This window comes from Eumetopias jubatus, unplaced genomic scaffold (genome assembly GCF_037043125.1).
Source record: "Eumetopias jubatus isolate StellerSeaLion01/CBP00866 unplaced genomic scaffold, mEumJub1_p1.0 scaffold_9, whole genome shotgun sequence".
Taxonomy (NCBI): Eukaryota; Metazoa; Chordata; class Mammalia; order Carnivora; family Otariidae; genus Eumetopias; species Eumetopias jubatus.
In genome coordinates this window covers 44,325,148-44,339,331 of record NW_028274815.1, presented here as the reverse complement: position 1 = coordinate 44,339,331, position 14,184 = coordinate 44,325,148, and the positions used below count along the sequence as shown (strand labels likewise).

Sequence of the window (14,184 nt, the reverse complement as noted above, 5' to 3'; positions counted from 1 at the left end):
TTAAGTAGGAAGGATCTGAGGAAGGAAAGGCAGCCTGAAAGAAGACAGAGTGGGCAGGAAAGAAGAAAAGGGAAAAAAAAGAAAAGGAAATATGTTTCAATGTGTTCTAGTTAAGTTAGGGCAGACCAACTAATAAACTTCAAAATGTGCAAAGGCTCCAACACAGTAGAATTGCATTCTTAATCATGTAACAATACTGGATCAGTTCCAGGACACTTCATGCATTCAGGAGTCAGATTGATTGCTGGAGAGGGGGTTGTCCATCTTCTTCAGTAATGGCTTCCCAGGTCACCTTGGGTGTCACATCTGGATTCCACTCAGATAGAAATGGAAAAGAACATGGAGGAGTGTACGTTAGAAATGTTTGTTTATTTTTTTAAGTTTTTTATTATAAAATAGAACACAGATATAGGAATCCACACACTAGGAACATATAGTTTATTAAATTACTATTATCCAAACACTCATAACTACTATGCAGGTCAAGAAATAGAATTCTGCCAACCTTCTTAAAACTCCTTTCTATGCCTCCTGTCTCCCTCCAAAAGTAACCATTATCCTGACTTTTAAAGTGTTGACTTCCTTCTGTTTCTTTGTGGTTTAATCACCCTGATGTACATCATCAGATGATAAAATTTAGTTTTGCCCATAGTTTGGAATAGATCTCTTTAGTCTCTTAATCTATTGCATCCCTGCTCATCCCTTTCTTTTGCTTATAATCCATCTGTTGAAGAACCCGGATAGCTTGTACTGTAAGTTTTCCACAGTTTGCATTTGGCTGATTAGATGCATGTGATGCAGTTCTGTATTTTCTGCAAATCACCAGGGGGATCCAGAGCCTCTACCCATTTCAGGTTTGATCCCTTTGGCAACACTATGGTTGGATTTGTGCCATTTCATCAGAAGGTACATAATGTCTGGTTGTCTTTTGTGTGTGTGTAATATTTTCAACCACTGGTCTGGTGTTCATTGCCTAGATTTTTTAATTCATTAAAGGTTGCAAAATGGTGGTATTCTTTTTTTTTTTAAGATTTTATTTATTTATTTGACAGAGAGAGACACAGCGAGAGAGGGAACACAAGCAGGGGGAGTGGGAGAGGGAGAAGCAGGCTTCCCGTGGAGCAGGGAGCCCGATGCGGGGCTCGATCCCCGGACTCTGGGATCATGACCTGAGCCGAAGGCAGACGCTTAACGACTGAGCCACTCAGGTGCCCCAAAATGGTGGTATTCTATCATTTTGTTTTCATTTAAGTGGAGGAAGTTTATAAACAGTTTCTTCATAAAGAATTTCAGTTTATATAGGAAAGGCGAGATAGAGTCTTGATTCTTTCAAGAGAAATGAATTCGTTCCTTGTCATTGTCTAAAGGTGACCAGCTAATTTTTTATTTTCTTTTTTTAGTCACTATAAACTCACGTATTTAAATATATTTGATGGGTTTCAATCCACTGGATTTTTTGTGAAGTTCAAATTGTCCAGTCTTTGGCCAAGTGGGAGGCTCCTGAGTTATTTTTACATGATCCTAGTAGTCTTTGATAGCTCTTCGCTATCAAAGGCATAATAAGATATTTCAGACCTCTTGGTGTATTTTAGCCTCAAAGTACTAACCATTTCTCCAAGAAGCCGTGGTCTGTTTTAGTGGAAGACTGTGTTTCAAGATGTTCATTGTTATTGGCCTGGCCATTGTTTTTAGGCCTTTTCATTGGACAGAACTGGGAAATAGTATGTGTTCAATTTAAAATCTTGTCTTCGTATTGATATTGCTTCTTCAAATCCAGGATTAGAGGGTATTTCCTAAACCTCTTCTGTATTTTATCTTCTTTCTTATACACCAATACTCCTCATTAACAAGGACAAAGGAGATAAGAGATACATTCTCATGACTAATTATTTGCTTTATTCTACCTTTGAACACAATAGTGTAGGGACAATAATATTCATACTACCACTATAATTAAAGTTACATAAAATGGTTAAAATATTTTTGTATATCCTCTTCCCTTTTTCTTCTCATTTTTGCAGTGTTATATTATGTCTTCATTGCCAGAGCATGTAACTACTTCGTATGATAATCTCTCTCATTCAGCCATCATATATCCTTAGTTCTATCAACAAGTAAATATCTAATGCTCACTGTCAGTTTCATATTGATACTTTTTGAGTTATTTTGATTGTTAAAGTTCCTTCTCTAACAAATTCCCTGACAAAGTCTCATGGGAACAATATTTTCTGAGTTCTTGCACATTGATCAAATTTTGTCTGTGCCTTATATTCTTCAAAGTCAGTTTTGCTGGCTATAAAATTCTTAGCTCACATTTTCTTTCCTTGAGTATCTTAAATTATAGTATTTCATTTCTTCTGGCATAAAGCTTTGCTATTGAAAAATCTGAAGAGCATCTAATTTTCTTTCCTTTATAAGTCATGTGTTCTATTTGCCTAAATGCACAAGAATTTCCTCTCTTGTTTATTTTTTAAAATCCAGTTATTTTGCTTGAAAATATGCATCGGTCCTCTCAGGTACATGATATGTCCTTTCAGAATGTAGTTTATATGTATATGAAAGTTTTTATGAGTTATAATGTTTAGTATTTGTTCTGTTTTCTTGTTTTGATTTTCTTCTTCAGGGACCTCTGGTACTCATATATTAATTTTTTTCATCTATCTTCAATATTTGTCACTTTTTCTCAAATTTTTAAAAATCTTTTTAAAAAATTTCTTTTGGATTTTATTTATTTATTTTAAAGATTTATTTATTTATTTGAGAGATAGAGAGCAGGGGAGGGGCGGGGGGTTGGAGAGAAACCCAAGCAGAGTCTGACATGGAGCTGGATCTCACGACCTGGAGATCATGACCTGAGCCCACGATATGAGCAAAAACCAAGTCTGATGCCTAAATGACAGCATCACCCAGGCACCCCTCTTGGATTTTAAAATGTTGTCCCTCTTTTCTCTTTCCACTTCTCTTAAGGCATTTGCTATTGTGTTTATTTATTCTTTAGTCCTTTTTTTTTTTAAGGATTTTTCTTTTATTTATAATTCTTTCTTAAGTTTCATGATCTAGGGGCACCTGGGTGGCTCAGTTGGTTAAGCATCTCACTTTGGCTCAGGTCACGATCTAGGGGTCCTGGGATCGAGCCCCAGGTTGGGGGTTCCTGCTCAGTGGGGAGTCTGCTTCTCTCTCCATCTGCCCCCTTCCACTAACCCTCTGCTCATGCTTGCTTTCTCTCAATCTCATATGAGTAAACAAAATCTTTTTAAAAATAGTTTCATGACCTCATTCTATAATATTTTCTTTTTCTAATCTATGTCTTTTTTCATATCTCATATCATTTTTTAGTGTATTTTAATTTATTTGAGATAGTAGTTTACAGTTTTAATCTGTTTTATAGGTGTATGTTTTTGGCATGCTTTCAGTATGTGTAAGGATGGTATTCTATTCCTTTTTCTCATTTTTCTTGTAATAACTTTATATGAGTTTTGACCTTGATAATTTTAAGTTGTTCATTTTTATGTGAACTCACTCTCCTTGAAAGTTTAGAAAGAGGCTTGATGCACTTAGCTATTCTAGCTTCACAGAGCTCTCACTTCTGTTATTTTTGTGTGATGTTAAGAAATATGGTGGCTTGATTGGTGAGATAGCCTGGCTCTCTGCTCATCTCCCCCACTTCATCTGGGCCTTCTTTTTCTTTTACCTCTATTGTCCCTGTCAAGTTCAATTTTGATTATACTCCCAGTAGTTTCTCCTTCATGTGGGACTCTGTCCTGGAACATAGCCATGGCAGATCAGTTTCAAGTGTTTACTGCACTGTCCCCTTCAGACCTTCTTACTGTGGGCGCTGCCACTTGCTACCTTATGATTGCAGGCAAGTTATTTAATATTTCTTAATCCCATTTTCTTCATTTGAAAACCTGGTATAAGAATAGTGCCTATTTGGGGCACTTGGGTGGCTCAGTCGTTAAGCATCTGCCTTCGGCTCAGATCATGATCCCAGGGTCCTGGGATCGAGCCCCACATCAGGCTCCCTTCTTAGTGAGAAGTCTGCTTCTCCCTTTCCACTCCCCCTGCTTGTGTTCCCTCTCTTGCTGTGTTTCTCTCTGTCAAATAAATAAATAAAATCTTAAAAAAAAAAAGAATAGGGCCTATTTTATGGTGTTGTTTTGGGGATTAAATGATATCATATATAAAGATCTTACTTGAGTATCTGATACTTTGTGTGTATCTGGAATATATGAGCTCACCAATAAGCCCACATTATTCCCGAGCTGTAGTTTAACACACGCCACCAAATAAGTAGCTGACTAATGTTAACTTTGCATATATTTTTTCTTTTTATGGTGAAATATCAAGCCCCATTCAGAGGTAAACCAAACTAAGTTATATATACACACATACATACCTTATGGTAATTAACACAAAAAGGAACTGAGATTTGTTCAAAGTTTTCCTTCTGACCAATAATAAATATGTGTGTATCACCCTCCCAAAAGATTTGCCTGCGTACTCCTGAATAGGTATCCTTGTTTGGAAAACATACACATTATTTACCATCTTCTCTTGCATTTATTTGGGTGTTTTCTCCCTGTATACATCCTGACAATTTTGAGCAAAGCAGCCTTCAGGTGATTTTCCAGGTATGATTTCATTTTTTTTTTTTCATGCAGCTGCCCTGCTTCCCATTTTAACAATGTGGAAATGATGTGTAATTATGCATTGTTAGATATTTGGGTATGTTTATTTTTACTTACCTTGAAGAATAAGTACTTCTTTCTGGAGCACGGCAACTATATCATCATAGCACTTTGAGATTATGAGAGGTTTCATGTTTCTACCTCCATCAGATTCCAGCAATGGATGTAGAAAGGGCAGGCTACTGCAAAAAGGTGAGGTTTTAGGCGTGACAAGGCCCATCTCTTCATCTAAAGCTCTCCGTACTTGCTGGTTGATGCCTAGATTTCTCCTTTTTCTCAAGTCCTGTGTCCTTGAGATGTATCGTGATTCAAAACTTCCTGAAGGGAGACATTTGAGTCAGTGAAGGAGGAAAATAGACTTTGATAGGAGAGGGCCTATAATGTATTAAGCTACGGACCATATATGTGACTTTCAAACTGACATATAATAAAGTTAATTCAGAAGCATTTATCAGTCATCTCTCTTTGTTTTCCTTTGATATGATATGCACTGGGAAAATTAAAAAGAGTTGAAACATTATTTCCAGGGATAATGAGAACTGGGCATAGTTTAGAAAAATTTTTATTCTCAGGCAGTAATTTAACCCATATTGCTAAGTGAGTAATAGAGTCATAAATATACCATTCTTCTATTCCTTAATTGTGTGTGTTTTGTTTTTGTTTTTACTGCAGCTTCGGAAAGCAGTGATGGATCACATATCTGATTCTTTCTTGGAAACCAATGTCCCTTTGCTAGTTCTCATTGAGGCTGCAAAGAGTGGGAATGAGAAGGAAGTGAAGGAATATGCCCAGGTTTTCCGTGAGCATGCCAACAAGCTGGTGGAGGTAAGTCAGGAGAAGCCTGAAGAGTAGAATTTATTGTTGGGTTTAATCTCCACATATGGGTCTTGGAATTTCAGTAGATAACCCTTCCTGGAGAAATAAAGTCTTGGAACCTCTCTTTCTTTTACCTTCTGATGCTTCTATCTCTTGCAGAAGAGGAAGGTTATCAGTATTCTCTCCTTTCTCTATCCCACAATTCTAAACATGTTCTGGAACATGGGTGCTAATTTTCCTGAACAATAGGTAGAGGCTGAGACAGGAGGGGTAGAAGGGATGCTCCAAAGCACTGAATGCCAGCTTTGATTTGAGGGAATAGAATAAAAATTGCCAAATGGAAGTTTAAACACTATACCCTTCTCTTCTTCCTTATCCCCCTCTCCACTCCATGTCCCTGAACCTAGATTAGCTGGCCACCTTATGAATTAGTGAAAAAAGCATCTCACTTTTCCCAAAGAGATACTGGGATTCCTGATGAAGGATCCTGGGGCAGTAGGGTGAGTCCAAGTTCAGAGTCCTAAGTATTTTCTATGTGTTTGAGAATCCTGTGGGAGTTGTTTTATAAATGCAGAATTAGGCTATGTAATATTGAAAAAATATTTATTTAAGGCAAACAAAATAAAAGTGAAATGATAAGCTGCTTATATCTAGGAGCTGAAAACCAACAGCATGGCAAAGGTTGGATTTAGTGATGTGAGACTAAATAGAAACTTAGAGATGTTAAATAGGAAGTGTGTGTGTGCCAGAGGAAGAGTCCAGAAGGGGAAAAGATCCTGACAAATTTAGGGAATAGTTATCAGGGCCAGGCTCTGAGCACTTAAAAACAACAACAACAACAAAACTCTGGTATATCTACACTTTAATTTAGGATAAAATGAAATTACTCAAAATGACAGGCAACTTAAATACAAGCTAAGAGTAAAATAGATTATTTCTTGTTTTCTTCAGATGGCAAAATTAAATGCTGAATAAGGTCATCAAATGTGAAATCTTCTCTATTTTTCTTGGAGTGAGCGATAGGGTTGTGTTCCGATGTAATTGAGTCCTAAGCACCGACTTAGCTTGCTCTTTGGTTACTCCAGCACTGCTGTTGCCTCTGGGGCCGAAGACACCAGGCCAGCAGGAAGCCCTCCGTCAAGCCCAGAGGGAGCCCCTGGTCCTCTAGGACGCAAGCTGAGTCATTGTCACCCATGACAGCAGTCGTCAAGTTGAGTGTCCAAAACCCTAGGCCACAGTAATGGAACCCTTGAACTTACCTCCATAACCCCAGTGTCTTGAGGCAACACCAGTCTGGAGCTAAAAATAGACCTACTTAATGACATCAAGGCAGTCAATCTCTTGCTCTGTCTTCACCTAAAAGGCGAGCACTCCATCACTCCTCACATTCCAGCTCCATGTTCCAGTTCACTTGGCCATTGAGGAATCCAGTAGCCCTGGCTACTTCCTTGTTTTGAGAAAGAGAAGTTATAAAAGGGGGAGGGGTAGAGTGGGAAGGGGAGGAGGAAGAAAAGAAGTAATGCTGAATGAATGCTACAAAAAGTTTTAAAACATTCATATGTAATAAAATGGTAGTATTAACATTGAGGTAGATCATCGCATTTATATAACTTCAATGTTTACAAGATGATTGCAGAATTTATAGAAAACATTAATTAATGGTGTGTTAGAGGCATGGTGAACAGAAAAAGGGATATGTGTTTAAAGTTGTGAGATAAACATAATCTACTTCCAGTCTTGTTTGTGTCATTCTATAATTCTCTACATAGCCTCATTTGAGATAATACTTACTTGATGCCCTGTTTAAATGTGCGCCCAAGTAGCCCTCATGTCTACTCATTCTCCCTTCTCCTGTGATAGACCCTGGACGCATTTACCATATCCCCTCATCCCATCTGTAGGATTCACTGTAGGGGTATCCAGCTACTGTGAATAATCCTTGACCCTAAACTTGTGGCAGAAGCAGAAGCTCAGGTCAGTCAGAACTCCGTGTTTCAGAAAATCATTGTTTTGCTTCCCTCAGTTATTCCCTTCATTACCCCTGGGTGGTTACTGCAGCCAGCAGCATTTTGGAATGTCTTGGTGCCTAGGAGATGGAAGGACTGAGATGTGGGATTGGCCTCTGTTTGATTGGAGAGGACTGGAATCAAAACGATTTCTGTAGCTTATGTCCTTCAAACAAGGGCTAGATTGCTGATGCATACATGTAAAAAAAAGCTGGAGCACCAGGCTGAGAGTCACCAGTTTTCTCATCTTGAAAGTACTTGTACAGAAGTAGGCATCTTTCTGGGCCTTAGTGTTTATGTCTGTAATGTGAAAAATTTGGTTAATATATTGATTTTATGTCCATTGACCTTGAAAATTCACCTACTAATTCCAGAAGTTTGTTTCTTTTTGGAAGTTCTGTATATATAATCGTGCTGTCTGCAAATTATGACTATTGTAGTTCTTCTTTTCCAATTCTTTTACCTTGTTTTTTTCCCTTTCATTCTTACACTAGCAAGAACCGTCAGTACAATATTGTGGAAATTGATATTTTTGTTACTTCTAGATCTCCATGAGAACATTTTGATGTTACCATTAATTCTACTGTTGTTATAGACTTCTTACAGATATTTTTATTTGCTTAATTAAGTTCTCTCTTATTATTCATTCACTAAGAGTATAGACTTGTTTCAAACAAGTTTTCTGAACATTTTGAGACATTTATATGTTTTTTTCTCCTTTAATCTCCTTCAGAAGTGTTGGTGTCTAAATTATGCTTTCCCTCAAAAAATGAGTAGAAAATTCTTTCTTTTTAGCTTTTGGAAATGAATAAGATTGCCATTACTTATTATTATTTCTTTTTAATATTTGGAGGCATTCACTGATACAGCAACTTAAGCATAGGTGTTTATGTGAGGAAAGGTTTACAGATTGCACATTCAGTTATTTTTACTAAACATAAGACTATTTAACTTTATAATTTCTTTTTGGGTCAGCTTTCATAAGTTGTATTCTAGGAATTTGTTATTTTTATTTAATTTTCTTATTGTTTGACATAAAATTATCCATAATATTCTCCTTTTAAAAATAATCTGTTATCTGCATTATTACTTAACAAAAACTTTTTTACTCTTTATAATGCTAATTGGTACCTTCTCTCTTTTTTCTCAATTACTTTTTTTTTTTTAGATTTTATTTATTTATTTGACAGAGAGAAAGAGACAGCTAGAGAGGGAACACAAGCAGGGGGAGAGGGAGAGGGAGAAGCAGACTCCCCACTGAGCAGGGAGCTCGATGTGGGACTCCATCCCAGGACCCTGGGATCATGACCTGGACCGAAGGCAGATGCTTAACCAACTGAGCCACCCAGGCACCCCTTGATTACTTTTGCAAGAGGTTTATCAATTTAATAATATTTTCTATAACACAGCTTTAAAGTTCGCAGATTTTGTTTTCTATTTTATCTATTTATGCTGTTATCTTTATATTTTTTCTGCTTTCTTCTGGTATATCTTACTGTTTTTCTAACTTTCTAAAATAAATAATCGCATCATTGATTTTTAGCCTTCTTATTTTAGTAATATATGCATTTAAGGCTTAATTTTTCCCTAAGCTATGCTTTTATCTGGTTATTTTCTATTGACCTAGTTTTCAGTTCACTCATCCTGCTTCCATCTGTGTCCAATATGCTTGAAACTGATCTATTGGATTCAATTATTTTTTGAATTTCTAGTTAACTATTTTTCATTGATTCCAGTTCTCTAGTAAATTCATTATTACATCCTCTCTTTTAAAGAGATATGTTAATCATAGTTATTTTTAAAGTCTAACTCAAAGAACTCCAATTTTTGGGTGAGTTTTGTTTTTGTTTTGTGGTTACCCCAGAGAGGGCAACTCCTCACCAGCTACACACAAAAAATGGTTTGTATTTTGAGACTGATGATGCATCACACCTATGAATAGGGTATTAGCAGGTTTATTAGTCACAAAAAGGGACTTTTGAGGAAGAGCAGAGCAGGCACCCAGGCTAGTCCATAGTAGCTTCAGCACAAAGAAGAAAAAGTGGTTTTGTTTTTTATCATGTTAGGGAGGTGGATTGGGGTTGAGACCTCTGTGTGGGAGCTAGGGTTTGAATGGTTCAAACTTCCCTACTGGCATTGAAAAAAAGGTGGGCTTTCATAGCTGCTTGCCCAGTTGTGGGGCAAAATGGAAAGGGGGAAGGCTGGGGCTTAAAAGCTGTCAGCCATCAAACATTCAAAATGGAGTAAAAATCTTCATTTTGATTCACCCCTGATGTTTGATGACTGGAATGTGCCATGTTTCATTTAATTGAATTTGAATTTGTTTAAGTAAGCTATTGTGGAGCTCTGTAAGGCTTCCAAAATGGAGACATATTTTATTATGGCATCTGTTTTTATTACTTGATTTTTACCTTGATTATGGATTTTTTTATATGTCAGCTAATTTTTTATTAAATGGCCAAAATTTGTATGGAAAAATATAAAGGGTCTGTGTTGTAATCTGTTTGGGCTGCTATAAGAAAATACCACAGACTGAGTGGTTTATAAACAACAGAAATTTATTTCTCACAGTTCTGGAGGCTGGGAGGTCCAAGATCAAGGCACCAGAATGGGTGAATTCTGGTGAAGGCCTTCTTCCTGATTGATAGCCGGTGGCTTCTCACTGTTTCCTTACATAGTAGAAGGTGTAAGGGATCTCTGTGGAGTCTCTTTTGTAAGAACATTAATCCCATTCATGAGGTCACCATCCTTATGACCTTAGAGCCTCCATGGCTCCACCTCCTAGTACCGTCATATTGGATATTAGGATTTCAACATATGAATTTTGGAGGACAGACACCAACATTCAGACTATAGTCTGGATAGTGTTTTCTCTTTCCAGAAAGGATTCACTATTCTCTAAAGGGCAGAGATGTGATGAGCATCAGTTGTTGTATGGAAGTGTTGAATCAATAAATTATATACCTGAAACTAATATACTGTATGTTAACTAACTGGAATTTAAGTAAAAATTAAAAAAAAAAATAAAAGGCAGCAGAGAGACCCTTTCAATCCAAAGACTGAAGTGACTTGAGGCTAGTCTGTAGTCTTTGTCAGCTGTAGTCTCACTTTCTTTTACCCTAGTCCTATGGAATAATCTTCCAGGGGTGCAGCCAGAGGACTGGATGTGTTACTAAGTATATCACCTTATTTGTGAAGCTGTTTCTCCAGTTTTTGTTTTCCCACCATCATGATATGGTTGAAAATTTTATTTTTCTTTTTGGATTCCTTTAATTTGCTGTTTTTTCCCCCCCAAAGAGGGGTAGGGGCAGAGAATGGGGGAGGGGCAGAGAGGGAGAGAATCTTAAGTAGGATCCTCATCCAGCTCAGAGCCTACACAGGGCTGGATCTCACAACCCTGAGATCATGATCTGAGCCAAAATCAAGAGTCAGATGCTTAATGAACTGAGCTGCCCACGTGCCCCTAATTTGCTTCTTGACTGGTTGGTATATGTAACTTAATAGAAAAGATCTTAATAGAAAAAAAAACCTGTGATCAAGTGCCAGTCTTTGAACCCCCCTTCTTCATGAGACCTTTGCTTCCTTGGCTGTCCCAGACTCCAGTTTTTGCCTCTCCAGTCCTATGAGATTGTTGGAAACTCTAAATAATTCTCTTCTAAGCAGCTACTTTCCATCTGGTGTCTCAGTTTCTCTTTCAACACTAAGAATTAGCAAATCCTGGGGGAAAAAAAAGTGAAATGCACAAAGTTGGGCTCCCCTGAATAAGCATTCCTTTTGAGCTAGTCTAGATTTTGAGGCTCTTGGAAGCTGTTCCATACTTTCAAAGAAATGATTTTTATTCTGCATTTCTAGTTGTACTCAGCAGGAGAGTGGGTCTCTTATTGGCTACTTCTTTGGGGCTAGAAGTAGAAATCCCTGAGAGAGCTGGTTTAGATAAGTTTGTGAGGACTTTTTGTTTGTTTCATTAATATTTTTAGTCTGAGATCTCTTTTGAAATGGAAATATTGAGCTTCCATACCTCAAAGAAATGTATTAATCATTAAGAACAGTTCTTACTGAATTGAAATAACGATCTTGGTTCCTCATCCGCTTCCTGCAGTTCCTTCACTTAGTGCCTTCTTCTGCTGAACACCACCTCACAATTCTCCCAGGGCACATTGGATCCCTGTTTGAGAACTTCTGATGGAGCTCTGAGTTGCCATTAATGAAAATTATGTAAGAATTATATATCAGATCATTTTGAATGGAGAATGAATGAATACATAAAATAATCTATGAATCAATGGTGATAATTTTAGCTCTTCAACATTTTTTTTGTTATTGAGTTTCATGATCGTATATTCAATTTTCTATCAATTTCTCCCAGTTTTGGTATTTGCTGTTCACAGAGATTGATGTGATGAAGTGAATGGAGGGTGTCACAACCTATAACACAATGTTGTAGTCCTTAGAAAATAGCAAAATATGAATCAGAAAAAAATTAATTTGGCTTTTTGTGATTGCCTTAACAAGTAAAATTGTATGGTTTTCTTCCCCACAGTGTTGGTACCATTTAATAAAGGCCAGGTGAACTTACACAAGGGTTTGTTGATTAAGAGAATTTAACAGTTCTGCTATGATGCTTTATGGTCTATAGTATCAGCCACTATAGGAAGTATCACCAGTAGAAATGAATTTTTTTTTAATGTAGCTATTTTCCCTCATCTCCAGAGGCCAGCTAACTCATCCCCTCTGAGGTTTAGCTAAGGGCTTCAAGGCCCAGCTGACTCAGAGTGTGTGGAGCTGATCAGAGGATACCTGTTGTACCTCCTTTCCAAGGCTTTTGGAGAAATGGAATGCAAAGTATGGTAACTTAGTACCAAAGTAATATGGTCTGAGTAGGGGTGGCAAATGAAGGCAAAACAAGCATTGTTGCAAAGGAAATAAAAACTAACCTGGAAAATGAGATGCAGAATCAATAACAGCTGTTTTCAGACCCTCCAAACTGGTTTTATCCTTTCCATTGCTTTCTTAGTCAGTGCTCCTCTCTTCTTTCTCCTCCTACATCTCGACCAGAAGCACCAAAAGATAACGTATGCAAGCTACACGTGCTATTGTCTGATGGACTGCATTGTCCTCCCGGCAGCCATCTCTCATCTGCCTGGCCCTCCTTCCATCCCTTCTGCACACAGCAGCAGCCAGGGTGAACTTCTAAAAATGTAAATCAATCGTTCAGTGTCCCTGCCTGAGACCATTCAGAGGCTTCCTATTGTTCTCAGGCGAAAGACCAACCTATTCAAGAACTGTGCAAGGCTTGCATGATTTGGCCCCTTCTTCAGTCTCCAGGCTAGTCTTCCTGTCCTCTCCCACTTCCCACAACGTATCAGCCTGACACAAGCCATCTTCCACTTGTCAGGTGTGCCATTCTCCCTCCCCCCACCCCACCAGGCCTGCCCTTGTGTTGTCTCTTTCCTGACAGACACCCCCATCCCACCTCTTCCTCTCATTTCTAATCATTGTTCAACTTTAAGCTCGAACATCCTGTCCCTAAATGGGATCAGTTCTGTGTTTTTCGCTCTTGTGGAAACTTAGTTACTTTTGATTTGCACACATCCAGCTCTACAACTGTATGATAGTTCTCCAGCTAGATTAGCGATTCATTTAGGAAGGGGCCATGTCAAATGGTTTCCTAACTACACTGCAGCATGTGGCTGAGCAGCTAGCATATAGCAGGTATTCAATAAACAGATATTGCCTGAAGAATGAATAAAATAATAAATGCAGCCAGGGATACTGCCAACTTTTTGGGTCCTGAGGTAATATATTTTAATAGCACGGCTGCAGGTCCCTACACCTGTGCCTCTGGGCTTACTAAAGAGGCACTGTGCTTATTTAATTCCCTAATTAACTACAAAGGAGGAATTTCAAATCTAAGGACTAATGTGGAGACCTCCCATTTCTACCGAGGAGAAAGGCCTTGCTGTTTGCAGGCGTGGGAGAAGTTGAACGGACTCCGTCATGATGCTCCTGAGGTCGGGCACCTCACTGTGCTGTCATTTCTCTCCTGCCCCCTGCCTCACAAGCACGCAGTTGTCCTGATCCTTGGTTACCGAGGATGTGGGACAGGGAGCTGGTTCTGGCATAGTAAACACATGATTGAGGCCATAACAGTGATGAGTTAGACAAGGGAATCTCAAGTCTCTGCTTCGTCCTCTTAGTTACATCCGATGGCATCATGCCATGCAGGGCGAGATTTGTATCTGTAGCAAGTGGAAGGTTTGAAAATAGGGACAAACCCTAATATCAATGTGATCGTCAGTAAAGCACAGACTGCCTCTGTTTCAGCCTTGAGTAAATTGTTTCTCCATCAACCTTTCCACTTCATTCAGAAAAATTCATTCAGCAACAAAGGTACTGAGTGGCCACTGTGTGATGACAGTTGCTGGCAATATAACCATGAACAAGCCAGCTGAACTTCCTGCTCTCATGGGGCATACATTCTTCTGGCGAAGACAAAACAAATGAGATAAATGTACAATGAATAAGGTGGAACTAAGTGCTGAAGATCAAAATAAAACAGAGCAGTGGGATAGAGAATGATGAAGGAGGGCATGTGTGGGCAGAAGAGGCTTGTCTTCTAAGATGACTACTAATCAGGGACCTGAAGGAGATGGAAGAACATTCCAGAATGTGGG

General features: G+C 38.3%; 1 protein-coding gene across 6 annotated transcripts in view; it reads left to right on the top strand.

Annotated features, from left to right (window-relative positions):
* CTNNA2 (catenin alpha 2) overlaps positions 1-14,184 on the top strand; it is a 944,211-nt gene that overhangs the window by 707,097 nt on the left and 222,930 nt on the right. For all 6 annotated transcript variants that reach the window (XM_028122408.1, XM_028122407.2, XM_028122406.1 and 3 more), the window contains one exon: positions 5,361-5,513. In XM_028122408.1, coding sequence (XP_027978209.1) covers positions 5,361-5,513 — 153 coding nt within the window. The remainder of the gene's footprint in view (positions 1-5,360; positions 5,514-14,184) is intronic.